Source organism: Acomys minous (genome assembly GCF_964271855.1).
Source record: "Acomys minous genome assembly, chromosome: 14".
In the NCBI taxonomy this organism is placed as follows: domain Eukaryota; kingdom Metazoa; phylum Chordata; class Mammalia; order Rodentia; family Muridae; genus Acomys; species Acomys minous.
In genome coordinates, this window is record NC_140496.1 from 27860434 (window position 1) to 27883954 (window position 23521).

General features: G+C 37.9%; 1 protein-coding gene across 5 annotated transcripts in view; it reads left to right on the plus strand.

Moving 5' to 3' along the window:
- CDH8 (cadherin 8) overlaps window positions 1-23521 on the plus strand; it is a 386819-nt gene that overhangs the window by 175086 nt on the left and 188212 nt on the right. For all 5 annotated transcript variants that reach the window (XM_084757456.1, XM_084757455.1, XM_084757457.1 and 2 more), the window contains exon 4: window positions 14826-14945. In XM_084757456.1, coding sequence (XP_084613582.1) covers window positions 14826-14945 — 120 coding nt within the window. The remainder of the gene's footprint in view (window positions 1-14825; window positions 14946-23521) is intronic.

Sequence of the window (23521 nt, forward strand, 5' to 3'; positions counted from 1 at the left end):
GATGTTATCCATTTACTATAAAGAAAGACTTCTTTGGTCGTGGCGGCAGTGACTCTTATCTGTGGGTATAAGGATGAGATTAGGATGTGGTAATGAATTTTGCTGGTCTAGTCATGCTTTGGTCATAGATTGTTTTCCAAGATTCCTGTTGTCACTAGTACCAGGAATTAGCCTTACTAGCAAGTTTGCTGTCCAGACGTGATTTCTTTAATGTTGAATGCAGCTTAGATGCAATTACAAAGCTGTTAGTTACCACTCAAATATGAGTGGGATGCATTGCACCTTTTTAGATATTTTGCCACGCTGTCACTGTCATGGTTTATAGGTGTTACACCTGGATATAACTAGCAATTACTTCCTTCCCTTGGTAACTTGTACAGCATAGAGCTAGATCACAAGATTGAGGCTTTTAGATTACTTATTAGTAAAGTTATGTTTTAGAAATATTTTCTCTAATACTCTGTTTAATTTAATTTTCAAGATATGCTTACTTTTGTAATATGTGGAAGTGGGTTCATGTACCACAGTGCATATGTGAATATTCGGAGGAAAATTTTGTGCAGTCAGGTCTCTTCTTCCAAAATTAACATGGTTTTAGGGGTCAAATTTGTACATTGGGCCACCTTACTGGCCATCTCTTGTTTGTTTTAAAAGCACCAACTTTTTCCTATCAATTTGCATTAAGATTCAATAATGTTACTATAGGCTAGTTGTTCCCTTGTCCAAAATGCTTTGTATCAGAAGTGACTTCATCTCTTTGGATTTTGGAATATTTACATGTGATTAATGAGATATATTGAGGATAGGATCCAAATGTAGCTACAAAATTCACTGAGAAATTCACTGGCGGTTCTTCTCTATCTATATGCAGAACATGAAGATAGGGTTACCCAGTCTTTCTAGTGTATCTTTTTTTTCTGATTATCGCCTATCACATGAGGTCAGCTGTAAGAAAAATCTGTGAAGTCATCTGTTCTCATCATGTTCTGAATTTTGCAGAAATTTTAGTTGACACCCATGCTTTCAAGATACTCAATAGGTGACCCTCAATATGGTGCCACAATTACAAATAAAATACTTTGAGAGTGTTTATGTCCCAATGTATGTGTCAGATATGTCTGTGTACCTTAGGTAGTGTATAGAGCAAAGCTCCGCCTTCAAATTTTTATTTAAACAAGATCGAATGTTTGAATTGAGGTGACGCATATACCTCATGTACCTTCACAACACGACACACACAGACACACACACACACACACACACACACACACACACACACACACTTTTCGTTTATTTATAAAGTCAGTATTCTGAACTTATACAGCCTACCTTTAAACTTGAGGTGCATGTGATATTACTTAATGAGAAAAATTCTATTTACACACTGCTCATCTGAGCTCCAGTTGTTCCTGGTAGTGATTTTCTTGCCACAAAACCTGGTCCTTAATTATAGGAAGATTTCAGGGTTTTAAATTATGAAGTGATGTCCTTCCTATACTTCTCTGCTTGGAAGATAGTGTGTTTCCACAGGTTAGGAAGGATTCCTCAGAATCTCTGATGTGACCAAGAGCAATTGATAGCTATAACAACTGATCAAGACTGGTAGGATGAGAAGGGACTGGGGAATGGAGAGTAAGAGAAAAAGGAAATACACGGAAAAAACATAATAAATAAATGAAGTGTGCTTTGTGCTTTCTTGCTAACATTTCATTAGTTTATAACGTCCGACTTTAGAATCATCAGCACATCTTCAGAGCTAAAAGCACAACACTTTTTCCAGCCTGTTTCCCTCATACAGCACATTCTCTCTCCCTCCCATTTCTACCTTTCTAATTAAAAAATAAACCTCAGGATGTTAGCAGTACCTTGATTAATCGTGTGTGTGTGTGTGTGTGTGTGTGTGTGTGTGTGTGTGTGTGTGTATACCTGTGTCATTCTCTCTGTGACCCATTGCTTAGCCTTTCACATATGCTTTTGTTCTTGCTAAGATTTTAATTAGGGCCCCCAGAGTTTCCAGTCCAGTTTCTCAAAAATTTTCTAGGCATTCACATATCAATGTCTCACTGTATTTTTGTAGCACATGTTGTTGCTCTCTTCTGACTTTCTTGTTTAATATATTTTTATTTATTTGTAGGCACCTATAAAACTCCATTTCTGTTCATAATCTCATTAAGACAATCTGTGGCAAAGAAGAGAAATAGATTCATCTCGATACTCACATATGATTTGTTGTATTAGTGTAACATGCGATTGATTGAACAGAAATGATGGGTTTGCTTTGTTTTTGTTTGAAACCAAGTCTATTTATTTGTATGCATATTTTAATATGAAGTCTCTTTGTGAAAGCTAACTTTCCAATGCTCCTCACAATATAAAGTATTTGTGAGGATTAGACATGCGGACTGAGTTTCAGATATATGACTGTCCTTGAATACTTTTCACAAATCGCCCAAATTTTGGTGTTGAGTTCTAAATTTGAGAGGAAAAGAGTAACCAGCAAAAAATATTGTTCCCTTAATATACTTCAATGCATTTGTCTAGTTTTTTTAAGCCTATTGTTGCATCTAAAAAGATAAAGAGTTGTTTGTCACTATTAGATGTATCTAGAGTACAAAAATCCCTAAGGAGAAGTAACCATTTTGTAGTACGAGTTAGAGTCAGCAATACCATCACTCCTAAATGAGGAATTGGGAGGTGAACCAATTGGGAGGTGGACCAATTGGGAGGTGCACCAATTGGGAGGTGGAAAAGAACAGTCTTTTCTTCTAACTCTTTCCAGACTTAAACTTAGGAATCTGTGATAGAAAACCAATTATCATTTAAAATATACTAAATGCTAGAAGACACGCATTGTGTGATATATATTGACTTATTTTCGGAAAGAAATGTTGGTTTGGTTAATATAGAATTACATTTGTTGTAAGAGTCTCACTTCATCACATGAGCCTTGTCTATAAAAATACGAATAGCTCAGGATTCTGTAAGATGTTATGAAAAGCTAAGTATACTAAATTAGAGACATTTTTCTCACACTTTGCAGGATAAAAAAAATAAAAGGTTGATATACCCTGTCTTCATGGTCTCCAGATCTGGTTTCGATAGTGCCTTTTTGTGCTACCACGAACAAGAGCAAGGAAAGAACAACCTCACAAACTTTCTCTCATCTCATTTATTCTAAGGGCTTCACTATAATAGTCCTGTTAGCTCCCCAATCCCTCCCCTCCTAACACTTCCCATCAAAGGTGGATTTCAACATGTATTCTGGATCACATGAACATACAGTCTATGATATCTTGTTTGTGATTGTTTGCCCTCTACAGAGAATAATTTTCCTGCATAATGCTGTTAAAATATCTAATAACAATCAAGTTAAGATACACACACACACACACACACAGTCATAAGGTAAAGATTTGCTCGAGTTGGTGGAGTACTTGCCTCACATTTAGGAACCATGGGTTGTATTGCCAAGAGTACGTAAAACTAGGCTCTCCTGTAATGCTAATACTTCTGACCTGGAGGAGGGGATCAGAAGTTCAGTGTCATTCTTGTTCATATAGCAGGCTTGAAGCCAGCTTAGGCTAAATGTGGCATTGTCTCAAAATATTAATATTTTATTTTTATTAAGCTTTAGTAGACTATCCTTAACCATAAAACCATATAACAGCAGGGACATGCACAAAACCTTTATTCACGTGTATAAAAACATTCCAGAATTATTTGCTATATGAATCAACTAGGTTTCTGACTTTTTTTTTGTTAATCTTGTCATTCTCTTGTCAAATATGCAGGGAATGACTTATTTCAGGGAAATGAGACATTATAAGTACTCCAGAAACATTATATTGGTGAAAAGTATATTTAAATAATATTTTCTATATTCTTTACAGCAGCATATTTTAGAAAAAAATTATCTATACTCTAGTAATAACCACTTTTATCAGGATCATATACACTCACCCACATGCAGACATATATACGTATTTAACTCTCTTCCAAAATTTACATAAAATATTGCTTAATATGTGCTGATTTACATGTTTGAGTTTAAATTCTAATCTTAGCATATAGTGTTAATTTCATATGTTTCAGATACATGGTTGACTGATATTAGAGAATACTGCTTCAAAAAGCAGTTGGCTAAAGATCTATCCCCATGTTATAGAGTAGGTACAAATTCCTGAGATTTCAGGCCAATAAATATATTCTACTCATATGCTATGTTATTAGCTAAATTTCTTTCTTTTCATTTTAAAATTTATCATAATTTATTCATATAACATCCCGATTGTTATCCTCTCACTTATATCTTCCCATTCCCAGCCTCCTTCCCTTCTCCTAGACCTCTGACACGGTGGGCCCTCCTCCCCTACCATCTGACCACAGCCCATCTATTCCCATCAGGATAAACTTGATCCCGTTTCTCTGTGTGCCCACATGACCTCCCTGCCAAGAGGAAGCGATAAAATTGTGGGCACTGCAATCCACATCAGAGTCTTTCCCCTACCTCTTACCCCCGGCCATTAACAGTGAAAATGAGCTGCCCATTGGCTATATCTGAATATGGGTTCTAGGTTCACTGCAGGCTTTGTCCTTGGCTGGTGCATCAGTTTGTGCAGGCCCCCCTGGGTCCAGATCCACTGGCCTTGATGATCAACCTCCCTGTGTGGTTCCTGACCCGCAGGTCCTTCCATTCCCCCGCTCTTCCATACAACTCTCAGAGATCAGCCAAGACTCATTAGTTAAATTTCTATTGCTGTGATGATAAAACACTATGATCAATAGCAACTTTGGGAAAAATGGTTTATTTCACCTCACATCTCTTTGGTCATACTTCTTCAATGATGGAAATCAGAGGTAGAACTGAAGGCAGGAACATGGAGACTTGGAGCAAAGATCATGATGAAGTACTTATTACCTATTTTATGAGACTGATGATTTGTATGTATGACCCAGGAACACCTGCTGAGGGGTGGCATCCCATCACACTAATCACTAATCAATGAAATGCCAACCTAGACTCGCCAGCTAACAGTTTGATAGAAGCAATTTCTCAATGGAAGTTCCACTTCCTGCATAACTCTAGTTTATGTCAAGTTGACAAGAACAACCAGGACACAGTCATAGAAAATTCCAGACAGAATTTGAATTCTGGATGCAATAGCAAAGGAGAGTCCCTGCACCAAATCCCTACCACCCATATCATCATTGACCATTGCTATTGTTCTTGAGAAGCAGATTATTTTGTTGATGTATGTTCTAGAGAATTATCTTAGTCCAGTTCAACCAACTTCATGCTTACCCTCTCTAAGAAGTTGCCTTTGATGCTACTTCATTCTTTCCATGGTACTTGTCCTTGAATCTCAATTTCATACTTGAGCACTTATTAATTACCTTCTTGGATGTAATTACACATATTGATGCATGAAGCCTGTGACCCATGAGAACTCATTTCACCACCTTTACCACACATCTAGTCGTCAGATAGATTTTTCTACTGCTAAAGACACTTTCCACATTCTCAGTTTCTCCCAACAAAGTCTTCTGTACATTATCTCTCATATGGGAGCTAGCCGTGAGCTTATGTGATAGTTTGAGATTACATTAGCTTTGATTTTCAACAGCATGGGACTCCAACCTGAAAACAGGGCATGGCTCCCTTCATAAGAATAAGAGTAGATAAAGTATTTCTCATCATTAACTAGTAAAGGCAAAGCAAGGGTATCAATACATGATGCCAACCATTAGATCAATGTATTAGTTTGTAAATAAATTACTTAGCCACTGAATCTTTTCTGCAATATTTACTAAATAGATGTTTCTGTACAAGATACATTTCAAAATCATGGAAGAAAAAAAAGAAACTACCAGGCTATTTTCCCTGTACTGAAAGCATTAAAATTCAGAAATACAATCATATGTGCACTATGCATTAAAGAACAGCCTTGCGGACATCTACGCCTGCTCTGAATGCAGGTCTTAAACATCTCTATGTGCACCGAGACTATCACAGCCAATTGTCACATATTTGTTTCAAAGATAAGTAAAGTTATTTTTTTACCAGACATTCTTCTTAGCAAGTGTAACTAGGACAACATAGAACCATGTGTAAAGTGTGGACAGAATGATAAGGTTATGCCTTTTCAGGAATGTGTAGCTTTGGAAGTGAGAATTGTCAGGGAAATTTAAAAGAATAACTAAGGATGTTCTTCTTCTGTAACGGTTAAATATTCGTTTAAAAATATTGAAAATTCGTTCTTCTCTCATACACTACATCCCATCTTTCCTCTTCCACTGGTCTATCCTGCTCTGTTGCCTCTTCAGAAAAGGGCCTCTAAGAGACTATAACCAAACAGGAAAAACAAGATAAAAGATATAAGACAAAAGCAAAAGCTGGGCAAGACGCTATTACGAAGCTTGTAGTATATGAAAGGAAAGTCTTTTTGCATAAAATTTTATATATAAAATAGCAAACACCCCCCAAACAGTCAAATAAAACATTATAAGAGCTCCCAGTTTGGGCCATTTCAGCATCAGAATCAAGCATGTATTCAAAATACGGTTGTCTGTTGAAGAATCGTAGGATCAGATTTGTCTGACTAACCATTTAGGTAAAGAAAAATGATTCTAAAAGATTAGAAATCTATTTTTTTCTTTTTAATTGTCTATGTAAAACATTTTTCTTATTTCCTTCAAATAATCTCCAAATCCTGTGAACTTGGGCACAGGTTCATTCTTTTCCCTCAGTACAAACCTCACCTAATGTTATGATCCAGACCCTTCATTTAGCTGTTTAGCAGGCATCCTGGATTCTTCAATATATGGTTCACCTACAATACTCTATGATACTATTTTGTATCTACTGCTTAAAAAGCTCTCACTCCCACTATTTGCCCTCTCAAGAAAGCAAGAATTTTCTCCTAATTATATTTTCTAAGCTACTGAAATAAAGACTTGGTACACGGCAGGACAGCAATACAAAGATGGTGAAGAGCCTAAGTGGGAGAGGAGCTCACTGGCCTACATGCTGGCTATGTTGTACACAGAAGCGTGCACTAGATAACGTGCTCTCTGTGTTAGTAAACATTATTTATAAAAAAAAATTTTCCCTGAAGCCAAAATTATTCTAACGATGTCAAAGTAACACCTGCCTTGTTTGTTTGTGTTTTTTTGTTTGTTTGTTTCATCCTAGTTGCTCTTCTGGTTCAGTAGCTTTTCACTTAGGCAGGTTTGAAATTTGACAGGATTTTGTCTTTCACTTCAGAAAGAAGAGCTGACAGCACACTGCCATCCTGTCTGCAAGTCCTAGCTTTTCACCAGAGAAGTAATCTTATTCTAAAAGAAGCACAGGGAGCGGCCACTAAGATGGGCCCGTTTAATTGGCCGTGCTCACATTTTATCAAACACAGAGAACCATGCAGAGAACACACGGCTGTGGCACAATGATTATCCTTGCATCTGGGAATAGTCTTTGTCCTACCCCTATGGAGGCCCAGAGTAAGACAAGGAAGAGTGTGGTGTGATTTTTCATATCAGTTGCTTACATTGATCACTTAAACATGTGTGTTTGGGGTGGAGATGAGGATAAAAGCTGTGGTTCTATTTGCCATCCAATGCATCTGGCTCTAACCGGACAGCCTGGAAAAGTCATTTTTCTTCTCCCATCATATGATGTCCAGAGATGAAGTGTCGGGACACCAGGCTTGAAGGAAACTGTGTCTCATTCCCACATTTGATATTAGGAAACCGAGTCAATGATGTTACAAAAAAATTCTTAGCTGGTGTTTCAACTCATGGATGTAGACTATGGTTCAGCCGTGTATCTATGTCTTGTATGAGCTCCTCTGTGTGTGTGTGTGTGTGTGTGTGTGTGTGTGTAGTCACATGTATGTTTGCATGTTTCACATTCACATATATATGCATATACGTGGAAGACGGAGGTGATGTTGGTTGTCTTCTCCCATGGCTTTCCACTATATTTTGGGGACAGACTCTCTTACTTAAGCTTCTAGCTCAGGAATTTTGTTATCTTAGAAGGTCAGCAACCCCGAGATACTCATGACTTCACCTGCCCCGCATTTGAAGCATGGGTGTATATAGCATTTTACATGGATCTGAATTTATGCCTGCAAGCTTGTAAAATTAGTGTTATTCGGAATGGGGTTCAGTCTCTTAATAAGTAATATAAGACTTAGGAGATTTCTAGAATGAAGAGACCCCAGTTGCATGCATTGTTACTGAAGTCTTCAAACATAACTGCACCAGAAATATCAATGCTACTATACCTTCCTGTATCATAACATACTGTTCAATGCCTCACATCCTGTATATGCTATGAGAAAATCTACCGTGGGTGTGGGACAAATGTAGGACTTCATATAATAAAGCAGAAATAACTAAATCTCCCCTCGATGGTACATCTAAATGGTACCATAATTTTGCAAGGTGAGGATGAACATACCTGACATTCTAAAGCACATACAATGCTGATGCAGTTCTCTGGTATTTATAGGATTGCATTTCATAGGAAACTGATTAGAAGAAAACTCTGGTGCTGGAAATGAGCCGCATATGGAATAAAAATGCCCTTTTTCTTTTCCGTACTGTTGGGGAAGTCATCCGAATTCAGAAAGAGTTTATTTATGTACATGTTACTGTAAACCAGGCAGCTTATTAGTTTCCACAACAGGCCTCCAGTTGCCCTCATTATCTGTTTGCAAATGTAGTGCCTAGGCCACCAAGCTAGCAAGCAAGCGTTGTCTGCAAGCGCTGCAGAAGGTCCTTTCTGCTGCCTGGTAAATATGGGTGAGATTTTACAATAACACATTTCCACGTGATCCTTCCCAGTTCTCTCACCCAATGCACATTACAGATATATTCCTGAATGGTACACGAATGGAGACAAGGTGTCCGTGTGTGCCCAACTACATTTTCTAAAGCATTTCAATCATATATGAAAGTTTCTGGCTCATTTTAAAAGCCCAATGTTAAGTGGCTTGCCTATCTCCTTGTTATATTGCTCCTTGTATCTGTGTCTATGTGCTCTAGAATAAAATATGGAAGCTGGATTGATTTTGTAAGCTAATGTTTCAAATCATAGAGCCAGAAATGAGTAAAATGGTACAGTCCCTTCCTCTTACCCCAGCTAAGATTCCACCCATCCCCATACTTAAGCCAGTTGGATCGTAGGAAACTTGTCAGAATATTTCCGCTGTAGGTCAAAAGGTGGTACAGGGGAGTCCACTCAGAAAGCCATGACTATTACAAAAAATGACCCCTGAGATTTTCTTGTGGCATGTGCTTAAAGAAAGGGAGCCTAAGTTAAAGCTGAGCATCCATGCCCATTGGGTATGACTGATGACATGAGTTGTTCATCAAGTTAAGAAAGGCTATAATACACTGCCATCAATTTAACACAGATTTCTCCTATAGTCCTCTGGGATTCTAAAAAACAAAACAAAAATCTCTTCAGTCCTGAAGTCAAATGGTCATGTCTTTGAGCTCCCTATTTATTACCTTCAGAACATAGCTGTCAAAGATCTATATACATAGGGTTAAACTATAAAAAGCACTAATGTTTTTCGTTTCCTGTATAATCTTCCTCAGCCTGCAAAGACCCCCTAAGGCTGCCTTGGAGGTTTGGATATTTGGCACATGTCTTCTATAATTAAGTAGCACAACTAAAAAATACCAGTAGGATTTAGGGCATGTTTCCCACTGGGAACGCTTGCGTGATGCCTGTCTGGAGAAATAAAAATTGAAGGCTACCAGTATCACTTAGTGAAAGGGATAGTGATAACTGTTGGCTGTGTGCATTTCTCAGGTTTTTTTTAAACCTTAATTATGCAAGGGATATGTTATGTTCTATGTGGAACATAAGTGGTAAACAAACGGACCAACACAAACTCACATAAATATTTGCTAGTCAAGTTCTTGAGTGCATTAAAGAATTATTCCACAAGACTAGAAAGAAATGGACTGACCAAGACACATCGAAAACATCCAGCACATCATGCTTCTGCCTGTAGTAAGTGCTAATTTAAATGTCAACAAGTTATGCAGGTCATGTGAAATCAGGCCTCTGCTACTTCACAACAAACAAGCCATGTTGTCATGGAGACGCCTGTGGACCAATTGTGTTGCATCATACTTGGGGAGATTAATAAGAAGGATGAGAAGAGTTGAGCCAAGGGTTTCCTTTTATTAAACCAATGAGAAGAATCCCATCATTGTTATGACCTGTTAGGCCTGCAATCTTTGCAATGTATAGGAATGTTTAAATAAGGAAGTTTCAGATGGTAATGTAGAAACGCTCAGCCTGTGTGTTGTTCCTACTGCACTTGGAACAGGGAGCTAGAAATTAAAATGAAAAGTTTGAAGACTATAGAAGGAGGCCAGCCGTGCACGCCTCTTTGAGTTTCAGCTATTGCTAAGAGTCTGCTTCTTTTTCCCCCCACTGGCTATTGCAATGCTTATTTTCTAAGAATGTATTGCAAACGACGCCTTGCAAATGGGGTTTGTGTTTCTCTCATCATAATAGTTTTAGCTTTTCCAGTGTGCGCATTTTCACGCTGCACCAAACCTTTGTTTTCCTGCTCAGGGTGTCAGCACCAGCATTTTTCTTTCTGAATAATGTGCAGAATTGGTGTGCTGACTTGCTCATAAAAAAAAAAAGTATAGCCGAGCTAGCAGCTATGCTACCTAAAGCCCAACATCTTATTTTCCCGAAGGCTTTTCATCTTAGTTTGTCAGCAAAGCAGAACCTCTAACCTGACAGACTAACATCTTTGATGGTTAATTTTGCTTGTAGTGTTTGCTGTCATGATTGGAAGAAAATATGTAAGTGCTGCAGCTATTAGGAGGAAAGTTTCAGGTGGGACAAGATGTGGATGTTACTGCAGGCCCTCTAGTTAATTAAAAGCCATGCAACATATCAGCACATTCCATTTAACTAAGAATATAAATGCAGAAAAATGGGTTGGTTAAAAGCAGAAATCACCTTGGAGTCCTGTGTTCATACTTGACTTGATGCTGGAAGGCTGGACTGTGATGATGGGGATCATTTTTGTTGACAACAGCTGGAGAGACAACAGCTATATTATTATAATTAGGATCAGCATCCAGTTGGATTATAATAGGGGCTTTCTTGGAGAAATGGCACAGTGTCAAATTTATAGTCACTAGCTAAATGAGTCTCTTGTATCCTTGACAAAGGGACAAAAACAGTTCCAAATGAAAACACAAACAGAGAATCCTGGTTGTTATATTTCCTGGGTATCACTCAGGGTCCTATTTATCACACACTAACACTTGCTGCTTTGAAGAAACATTATCCTGCAAGGTTTACACTTTTCAATTTGCCTCCGTGCTGTGCATTCTGCATGCATTTCCATGGAGAAGCTACACTGCAGCTTGACTTGAAATCTTTTCCGCTGCAAGATTAACTTCAAAGCATCCATTTTCCTTCTTCTGGGTAATCACTTGACAAATGAATCCACAAAACCTGCCCACACATCTATTCCAATGTACAGGTTCATCACCAGTCTTGAATCACTAAGGAGAAATATCCTTTCCGACAGAAAGGAGTACTACCGTTTCCTTTGCAAGTGCCTAACACTGACGGATGTGGATTTCTGGAAGCCCGACAGCACTAATACGTATTCTGGAGGACAATGTGGGGAAACGTTTGTCTCAGCACTGTCCGGTTTCCCAAACCAGTGGTGCATCTTCACAGTCATGTGGGATCTGTGTGATCTTGGAGTGTGCCTTCTATTCAAGTCGCATGAGAAAACTTGGATTGGCAAGGTGCCTGATGCCTGGCTTTGTGCTCACTACATTAAATACTTTTCTCTTTCTGACCCAAGAGCAATTTATTCTGATGCAGAGACTGGTGTGGAATAGGTTAGACAGAGGTCATGTGCTGATGAATGTGAGGTTGTATGCCCATCTTTTTTTTTTTTTTTGGCAACTTTAATAATGAAATCACTTCCTCCATATGAGCTTATTGCTATATATATTTTGTTTTATTTTGGCTGAAAGAGATTCATGTATCTTTTGTGTAATAATATTAATATGTGTACAACCCTATTCTATCTTTATGGAAAATACACTGAAAACACACTGTTCTACCTTGAGACATGCAGCCTTGCTCTTAATTATATGTACCTTGCTATGTCCCCAAACCCTCAGCCATATTTTCCATTTTTGCCCTTCATACTCCATATTGTTACATTTACAATCAGTTGCCCTCCAAGATGCATGCAAATGTATTACTGGTAAAGAAAAATGACTCACAAATTAAACACTTACTACAATTGAGTATTATAAAACAATATGTATTCAGTTTCACCTATATACAAATAAGAATACACTGAAGCAAGGACAGAATTTTTATAGTGACTTATCCAAACATGTCTGTGTTGTATCAATTGTTAATCTAGACAAGGACACCATGTATTAGAATAGTTCAAGAATTTTTCTTAATGCACAGTATTTGAAAAACAATCAGAGATAAGAAATGAAATTTGTGCTCTGGTACAAGAAGTTATTATTTCAGACAGAGCTGTACATAACACGTTTAGGTCTGCCGAATAAAAAGGATCGTCTTGGCCTCTGAAAAAGCTGAACCGTGGAGCTGTCATGTCTGTCCCTGTGCACCAGTACTGGGATAGGAAACTTCTCACAACGAAATGAGGTCACATGACGGTAGACAGGGAAGCAGAAAGTATGGAGAGAGTTTGTGACAAATGGTCTGCATGGCTCAATCCCCAGATAAAAGGTTTTAAACACGCTTCATTTACAAACAAATCTGAATAGGAGTTTTCCTCTTCAAAGTAATCATAACAGAAATTAATACACCAAAGCAAAAGGAGTGAAGTTGAGTTGTAAAGTTTGGTCTTAACCATATATTTTTGAATCATGGCTTCACATCAGAATTTCCTGAGAAGGTTTAACAAAAACACTCCACGTCTGTCTGTAACTTCTCATTACAGTTGGGACTTATGGGGCCATTTATGAAGCTGGTAGACTAGCCTACAGGCATGGACGTTAATTACTTCCAGGCTTAGCAGGTTATAATTTCTGGACTATCTACAAACAGTATTTGCTGTACCCTCCCAAGTACAGACACACACACACACACACACACACACACACACACACACACACACACACACACACACACCCCACAAATAAATAATAAATAAATGAATAAGAAATAAAAAGAAAGCATCTTAAAAACATTTTGATTGATATTTGGAACTCAATTCCATTTCAATGACAATGAAGATACGGCACTGAGATATATCCTGCACCTTCTTCTTCGAGTTTAAAGCCCTCTTCCCCTATTTGGTAGGAGCATTAGCGATTGACGGGGCAAGGTTGATAATCGCTGACACCACTTTGTCCTTGCCTTCGGCTAACCACAGCTGCCTGGCCCAAGGCCAAAGCTCCATTCTCAGGGCCTGTCTCATCTCCCACTTCAGTCTTGCCTTGTGTATGTCTGCGCCCCCCCCCCCCCCCCGTTCTCAAAAAGCACTCTGTATATCTCAAACCCCTTTTCATACTCTCATGTCACCTACTGCAGCCACTGCTGGGGTACCATAGCAGCTCGGGTACCCCCTTCCGTTTTGTCTTATTTCCATCACTTACCTTCAGAGGTAGAAGAAAGACACCCTCAGGTTAAAAAATTATGCAAGTCGTCTTTTACTAACGTGTTTCTTGTGGATGATCTGTGACACTAGCGTTTTTTTTTTTTTTTTTCAGGAAATCACTAGGTAATGTATTCTTGATAAGTAGGCATATGTTAAATGACTCCTCTGTGAACACTGTTAATGGAGGAGGAAACCATTGGGCCTGCCTGCATCCATGGTTCTAATCCACCAGACACCCCCTGGTATCCAATGTTTCAGAAGTCCTAAACCTATCCCATAACCATCTTTGCCTTTCCTTGTGCTTGAATCCTGTCTTGGGATTTACTCTATGCTCTTGCCTGTGTAAACCTTGCCTTGATATTTGGTTTCAGTGTAATCGGCCTTGGAGACCTGTTCACGACCATTCTGTTTGTGCTGGACCAAAAGGGAAGCACATGCTTGCTGCACTTGCATTCACCTGAGACACTGCGTCGGTTCCTCTGTTTTCTTCCCTTTCTCCCTTCCACAAAGCTGTAAGCTTCTTTAGCACAGGGATTTTGTATTAGCATATATACTGCCGTTCAGGCAGGCTCCATGTGTGCAGTTGTTATAAAACGCTAAAGATTAATGTGAGAAGAGGTTTTCATTCTGTTATCCATGGGCCTAATTACCTGAGCATGCTGATTAATTGGTTGTTCCTATCTTTTTTTGATATTCTGAGAAATTAAATGCGATGGAATAAAATATTCCTTTGATATGTATGTGCTGCTTTTTACAGCAGTCAACTTTTCAAGGTACGTTCAGTTGTACTTTGGCAAAACTCAAGTACTACATGCTGGTATTATATTATTAACCTTTTGTTTCATATTTCTTTGATATGATTCCTTTGCACATTCCTTCATCTCACACAAGTCTAATAGATATCCTTAAGATGAAAACTACAAAGGCATCTTACATAATAGAAACTAAAACTGCTATCTTAATCCACTTTTCCAACCTAGACGTTTAGTTTCTTGTAAAATACTTGGCTGTTGTTGACGTTCTGACAAAACAGTTTACTCCCACCTTTTAAGAGATTTCTTTAGCTCCTAGGGAACCATGTATGATATGCCTGATATACATTTAGCACCTGGCAAAGAACAATGTGGTTTTTTTTCTTACTGTTTTTACTCTTTCTTTCTTTTATTAACTTAGGTACGTCTGTCACTAATGTAACAGCCACCGATGCTGATGACCCGGTTTACGGAAACAGTGCAAAGTTGGTTTACAGTATCTTGGAAGGACAGCCGTATTTTTCCATTGAGCCTGAAACAGGTTTGTGGCTTAAATTTTAAATTCTATTTAACGTGTTTTGCTTCAGGGAAACACTTATTAAGATCTGGTTTATGAAATGCTCTGGCTGCATATTCCACTGACTGTACCAATAATAGTTGACTGCATACTGTGAGGTACATGGATAGCCAGCATTCATTGATGCTGATTGAAATGAATTATAGAACCTGGCCTGGCTATCACCATTTAAACAGATGGTCCTGTTCCATTATCATCCTGGCATATAAGAAGGAAGGGAGTTTAAGTCAGGTGAGTTCGATGTAGTATTTAAGCATAGATTGAGTAACTTATTAGCTTTGCGTTCAGTGACAAAGCCACTTTCTAAGTTTCAGTTTGTCTATCCACAACCACAACATGAGGATGGATCCTGCCTTTGTGTTATTATTAGTGGCACAATGATCATTCAATGCATTGTTATGCTTTATCATTAATAACGTTTACCACAGGAGTCCTTTTTGATATCACAGCATTCAAATTTTCATAAAGACACTTCTATGGACCAAGTCAGTCTCGTTTAATATTACCAGAACTGATTAGGCAGCCCTTTTAAAATAAGTTCCTCAGAAAACAAAGAAACAAATAAACATACATAGACACTGATTAGTCTTAAAATGAGACAATATAAAAAAAGATCCCAGTTGAACAATGCATTTGTAAATGAAGACATTTATTCTTAAACATTTTAACATAGCCTAACATTAAATTTATTTGACAGGTTATATTAAGTCATGGGGTTTTATTATAGCACACATAACATTAGTATATTTTATTGATGTCAATGTTGTTATTAAGAGCAGTTGCTAATAAAAACACTTTCTAATGCATGTGTCTGTCCTCTCTACCCTGTGGTTTCTGTCTTCACTTTACTATTCAGAGTCATTGAGCCTACCTGTGTTATTTTCAGTTTTTATTTGGTTCATAAATTTTCACCACTATTGAGAGAAATTCCATGACATGTCATTATGTCAGTCATTAATCAAATTAAAAATTAAATTGTTCTTTGTGCTTCTCAAAATAAATTCAAAGAGCAGAATGTGCATTAAAATTAAGAAGTATACTTATACATAAATAGGTCACAGCTATAGTAGTACACATAAATTTGGAAACAGGAAAGCACTTGTAAAGTGCATTAACTTAGGGATATGGTTAGATTTTTTTTACCCCCAATGGAGAAGGAAGTCTATCATAAAGCTTATCTCATTTGAACTTTTAAATAACCCTGGAAAAAGCAGATTAAAACATCATTTAAAGAGAAAGGGAGTATAGACATTGCCACAACCCAACAACCACGTCAAAGTCTAGTTAGAATATGGAGAAGCTAGGTCTTACTCCAAGATCTCTATTCTTATAGCTACTGTGAGAATTTAAGATTTCATTGAATTCCTCACTCTGTCACTCAAACTGTGTTTCTCTTCTTCTTTCCTTACCACACCTTCCTCCTTCCTTCTTTCTCTTTCTTCTTTCCTTTCTTTCCCTCTCGTACAGGGTCTCAAAAGCCCAAGGTCACTATCGAGACTCTATGTTTTAGATGCTAGACTTGAACTTATAATTTTCTTGCTCTCCCTTGCCATGTATTATAATTACAGGCACGAACCACCACGCTACCCAGCTACCTTGATCTTCACTTGCGATAGTGGACAGATTTGTTGGAAGGGTTTCCATAAAAGATGAATATATTGTTTGGAAAATGAACCTGAATTTTGTTCTCTTTTGGCTCTGAACTCTTGTTCACTTGGGCACTTTTGTTCACCATTTACAGTATAATAAAGACATTAAGCCAAGGATTTCCAGTGAGCATTCACTATAGGCAGCCACTGAATTAAACATGTAGAAAAACAAATTATAAAGGCCAGTCTCAGCTAGTAAGTGTCTCACAATCTATTGCAGAAGGCAGGTTTTCTAAAAACATAAATATAGTAAGCATGGAGACGGTTTTTTAAATACTTCTTTTGAAGAATAAACTGCCATGAGGTGATATAACTAAAGCTGCCTATTACAGTAAAAGTTTTATGGATATATGTTTCCATTTGCCTAATTAAATACTCTCAGCTTTATTCATTATTTAGATTTTTAGCCAGTGTAATAGGGGTCCCTATCAACACATTCATTTAAGCTTATTGTTTGTAGTTTCCTGATATAAAATGGTCAGATACATATTTTAGGAAGGGAATTCTGGTCATAATTTGGATAAGACCCTGAAGAGCAACTCACAAAATAGTTGCTAAGAAAATATTGGGCATATAAGACTGACAGCTTTATATAAACATGTTACAATAAATTGATTCAAATTCAATAATTAATAAAGGATAAATGGAAATTACATGCTTAAAATAGGAAAGCACCTGTAAAGTATATTTTTTAGAGTGTTGACAATACACAACCCTTCCTCAACCAAAAAGAAGCCTGTTATAAACATTATCACTTTTCATATGGCCTTGGAGAAGTGGCTTCAGAATGAAATTTACACATAGTTCTGTAAATTCTTCCATCATTACACTTGAGTTTGTTCAACTAAAAGGAAAACGTGGTTGCTATTCCCAGAGAATCTAATCCTTATTGTCCATTTAAAACATTTTCTCTCTCTTTTTTTAAAATAAACTGAGAAAAAGAAATTGAGAGAGGAGAGATATTATGTAGAATTATAAAAATAAGCATTATAGAAAAATTGCAATTTTATCAGCCTAGAAATTGTGTCAAGATTCCTACACCCAATAGAATGAATATGCACATTAAAGTGGGGTTTGTTAGATAGGCTTAAAGGACAGAGTTCAGGCATGCACCAATAGTTGCTCTCCTACTGGAAAGACTGAAGAACTGTAGCTGCTCAGTCCACATTGCCGTGTACTCAGCAGCCACATCTGGCTTAGGAGGCCTAGATGGTTCAGGAGAGAATACTGGTCTCTAGTCCACATGGAAAGAAGATGGACCCAGTTGCAGAAAGAATGAGGCAGCAGTAGTGACAGTAGCAAGATGATAACAGGGTTTGTGAACCCACAACATGAAGGCAAGCAAATAAAAACCAGAAGTTTTCCTTCCTACAGCCTCCCTTTATTTGGATGGCCCCTGAGAATCACTGCCCACATTTAGTGAGTCTCTGCCAACTTCAATTAAGCTTTTCAAGAGAAATCTCTGATTGGTATACCCAGGGTCTTGTCTGTAAATTGAGGCCGGAGCCAGTAAAAAGGAAACAAATAATGAACCTTGACACAATTTAAATACCATTGGCGGTGATCACAAGATGAGGATCACTTGGATGCTCCAATAAATAGACAATGGAATTGAATTAGGGATGCAAGCTGTTTAATGGGGTTCATGACTGAAAGATTCAACTCATCAGGAGCCATATTGTCTAAGAAGTCCTTCATGTCAGATTCCCATCAGCCAGAAAAGGGAAAACAGAAATGAAGCAAAAATAGGCAAGAGAATCCTGAATTCATTTGGGATGAATCCCTAGGGATCCTTGGAGGGTCTTAGGTAACCCATATTACAAAAGAAAGACCCATTCTCTAGCATAGACACTATGCCGAGGCATGGCCTTTTATGTGTCTAGAAGGTTTTTGCTATAGCTGAAGAGAAAATTTCTGTCTTAAGAAATCAGTGAAGGCAAGGCTGAGAGCAGTAACAGGCGTGCCTTGGGTAATTGTCAACATCTCATGTATCAAAAACATTAAGAATGTTCTCAAATTTGACCCCAATTTAAAATTCTAGGAAGAATTGCTTTCTCAAATGTCCAGTATATATATATATATGTCTTGGATCTTTGGGGTATTTTCTTGCCTGCTGATTGACATAGGAGGGCCAACCTTACTGTGTGGTAGCATCCCTAGGTATGGGAGCCATGGTTGTGGAAGAAAGGCTGTGGAACATGATCCTAGAAGCAAGTCAATAAACAGCATTCGCCATGTTTTCTGATTCTATTTCTGACCCTAAGATCACGTCCTGAAGTTCTGGTCTGACTTCACTTTGTGATGGATTGTGATTTGGGAAATGAAATAAGCCCTTTCTTCTTCAAGTTTGTATGATTCAATATTTTACCACAACAACAGAAAACCAAACATTCTCAGAGAACAGCATTCGCAAAGAAATGTCTCTGTACATGTTTGGTCTGTTCATGGTTTCAGAAAGTGACACAGCACAATTCAGTTATAAAATGTTATCAGTTATATAAGGTCAGACCCTCTCATTTTTCACAAGGACCTGACCATGACAGCAAGGGTTAGACCTGTAGGTAAAGTGATCAATATTTGACAGAGACCCACTCACTCAAAAGGGTGTGCAGTGCAGCTATGTTCAAGGTCTTTATGAGAAGAATATTTCCCCTTGAGCACAGTCAGCTAATTCTTGGTGTGAAAACATTTTTAATAGATTAGAAATTCAAAAGCATAAGAGACAGAAAACAACCTTTATTTTGTTTTGCCCTCAAATGAAAATAAGAGCAAAACTTTTGATATTGGAACAGATACATTCTGTTTTTCAGTGCTTGTTACATTCTCAAATTATGGAATTAAATTTTATTGACATAATAATTTTTCTGCCTCAGGAAGGTTCCTTCTCTTATTTCAGGTGTCAAGATTACCAAGAGACACAAAATTTGTTCTGGTTCATTTCCTGTGTGGGCTTAACTAAATCAGCAATTATTGTATTTATTGACTTTTTATATTTTAAGTAATTTCTCATAGAAGAAGAGCCAAGATCGAGACAAATGAGATTTCTGTGTTGTGTGGATTTATGTGTCTGCTGGCCTAGAACACTATACCTAAAAATAATCGAAGAATTAGTTGAGAAAGAGGGAGAGATGAAGGCAGGGAGGGAGAAAGGGAGGAAAGAGAGAGAGAGAGGGAGAGAGAGAGGGGGGGGGAGAGAGAATTAGTTTCCACAGAAAGAGTAACTGCATCACAAAGATTAGAGAACTGAGAGAATAGAGGCTAGAGTTTGAAACTTTCTTTTTTTAAAAAAAATTTATTAATTTATTCTTGTTACATCTCAATGGTTATCCCATCCCTTGTATCCTCCCATTCTTCCCTCCCTCCCATTTTCCCCTTATTCCCCTCCCCTATGACTGTTCCTGAGGGGGATTTCCTCCCCCTGTATATGCTCATAGGGTATCAAGTCTCTTCTTGATAACCTGCTGTCCTCCCTCTGAGTGCCACCAGGTCTCCCCCTCCAGGGGACATGGTCAAAGGTGAGGCACCAGAGTACGTGAGAAAATAATATCCCACTCTCCACTCTACTGTGGAGACTGTTCTGACCATTGGCTAGATCTGGGTAGGGGTTTAAAGTTTACCGCCTGTATTGTCCTTGGCTGGTGCCTTAGTTTGAGTGGGACCCCTGGGCCCAAATCTCCCTTTCATAATACATTTTTTATTCGTTCACCAAATGACCACTTTTAATGCCAATCATATTTTGTCTGATATTCATTTAGAATTATTAACATTCTTATAATTTCCAAATCTATGCATTCAATGCCTAGGTTATTTAGAACATAGAAAGGTTTAGAGTCACTATAATAGAAAGAAGGGCTGTCTCAGATCTTCCTGGGGTCACTGGGATCCTTAGTGTGAGTGCTTCTAGCGATAATGCTCGAAGATACAGTGCAAAGCAATGCAAGGCATTTGTTCACATTCCACAGTTATTGAAAATATATTTTTCTCATATAATATATCCTGATTATGATGTCCCCCTCAATCCACTCTTCCCAGTTCCTTGCATGTCCCCTCCCTTCCAAACCCATGTCTTCTCTGTTTGCACTTGAAACAACATTGCCAATGGAAGTATTGAGCCTTCATTTTGAGCATGGTAAGATGAAGTTAAAAAGCCCCCCTCCCCACAGGATTTAAATGAAAATATTCTGCCAATCAGTTAGAGCAGGAAAAATGAAAATGTGAGTATGAACAGCCATTCGTTAACCAACCATTCATTACATTTTGACATGGTGCTGCATGTATCCACTTAGCTCATCGATTCCATGTTCATGTATTCCACAGAGTGGTTTGAGAAAGGTATTAACATCATTTAAGTGTCACCAAAGACAACACAGTGGGATTTCATGCCATCCCTTGATCAGGGTGTTTGCACCCAGTATTTGAATTCCCATAAACCATCACTTGACATACATGTGGTGTATCTCACTACAGGGAAGGTCTTTGGCTTGGAAAGGAACCTACTAAACTTGAAAATAGGCCCAGATTTCCTTTATAAGTGGGCAGAGGAGAGAGACAGTGTATGTGTTGGGCAAGATGTGAGTGGAAGAAATTGTAAAATGCACCATCATTTTTGTGAATAGCTTTTATTATGGTACTTCAAAAGGCTCAAAATAGCTTATTTGTAGTCTAAAAATATTGCCTTTTTTTTCTTTTCTTTCTCCACCACCCCCAATACCATATGTTTGCTTATAACATTTTGGGCACAGACAGGGAGAAATGTAGCATTTCTTTCAAAAGCTCTAATTTGAGACCAGCAATGAGAAAACAGTTGCAGTGCTTCCTAAGCGACTGAAGACAGAATGTGTAAATGAAATGCCGGGCAACTAAATAGTAAATGCTTAATTATCTCAGGAAACTGGGGTGACGTTTCAGGACAGTCCAAGCTTTGCTTCAGGCAAGCCAGAGTATGAAAAATGACCTGCTTAAAAATAAACCAACTTAATTCATTGACCTTTTTTTTTTTTCTCTTGAAACTAAGACCATCTTTCTTCATTGGATACAAATAACATTTGTCTCAGTGGAACCTGTAAAAAGGAGCAGAGGAAAAAAAAATACTCCTTGGGGAGAAAGCCATGTAATGAATGGTTCTCTTTTAGAGAAATCAAGATAATAATGGAGTCCTCATGAAATGCCGTAACAGAATTGAGTCAGTTAAATGCCTTCAGAGTCACAGTGATAAATTACAAACGCATGGGGGCACAGGGTCTCTTTTTAATCAGGCTAGCATAGGTTAACATGGCTACAAGATCAGCTTCGTGTGTGTCTTGGAGAAAGAGTACTCAGAGATTTTTTCAAGCAAGACTATGCATAAAGGGTTAGGAATGACTTTATAGTTCGCATTAATTGTTATTTATTCAGCCTCCATATGATAAATCATGCTCTGAGGGTGAGGCATTGTGCATAACAAATACTGAATGTAGATTAAATATGTATTGTATAATTAGAAGATATTAAATTAGAATATATCTTAGGAAATTACACACACACACACACACACACACACACACACACACACACACACACATACACACACACACACACTCCACGACTATCGGAAACAAGAAATAGGGTTCATTTTATATGAATGAAGTCGGTTACTATCTATGCAAACTTGTATAGAAAAAGAAAATCAGAGTGTTCTCTTAAGGTTCTCAGAGAGTGTTTGATTGGATGACAATGTAACAGGTGGTAATTCTGGTCTTAGGAGAATGGCTAATGAGGTCTTTTCACTAAAACCAAGTCAGCTGGTGTTCCCATGCAGGGTTCAGGAAGGAGAGTGAGCAAGTCTGTGTTTCAGGCCAGCCGAGGCTTAATAGTATCCCCCTCTATCTCTCAAAAATATAATATACTATCAAGGACATCAATGAATAAAAATAAAGTAAGATATAAAAAGATAAAAAAAGAGAAGAAGAAAGGATCAGAAAGAAGAGGAGGAAGACAGGGAAAAGGAGCAAGGGAGGCAGGAAGAGAGGGTGGTGATACATTTTAGTGGGTGAGCATATGCTCACTGTAACCAGTGGCCTAGATTCAATCCATACAACATGAAGAGGACTTATGTGGTCAGTGGTAAAATTTCTTTTGTCTATCCCTCATAGTATCAGATTTTTATTGGAAGAGGCTTTCCATGCAAAATAAAAAAGGATTAGGATTCAGAAATTTCAACATTTTCATCAATTTCTATGTACTTGTCGATGAATCTTTTGATAGATTTTTGATGAAATATCTCAACTTCTTAATCAGAATTATTGTATATGCCAATAAGGTTCATTGTGTTTCCATACATGTATATGACATGCCATCATCAAAACCAATTTAAAGATATATGGGTAATAATACTGATTTCTAACCATTCATACTAAAAAAAAAGTTTTCTTCACAGAATAACTTTAGTTTTCTGTTAATTGTGGATTTGTTTTGCTTGTTTAAATAGGGCAATACATGTTAATTTCTATCTGCTTTGGAGGAGAATGTTTCCACTATCAAGAACACAGTGCTTTAAGTGTGGGAGAAAAACAGAGGAGCACTGACAAATATGAAATACTGCTTCCATTAAAGCCTCCATGATTGGGGTTGAAATCTAAGCAGAAGTCACACGGAGAGCAGGAACACTAGCTTCCCACATTGACATGGTTGGCACTTTCCCATTGTCTAGTGCCATCCTCACCCACTTCATGGCTGACAAACATTTCGAAATTTCTGACCATCTCCAGATCATGCCATGTTGTGAAGTGATGGCTACAGTGTAAGCGGGAGAGGGATGCCTGCTTTGGTCACATGTGATGACTCTTCTGAGAACAGCTTCTTAAGGCATGCCTTCTTCCTCTCTTTGGTCCTTATTCACCAGTATAAATTTTG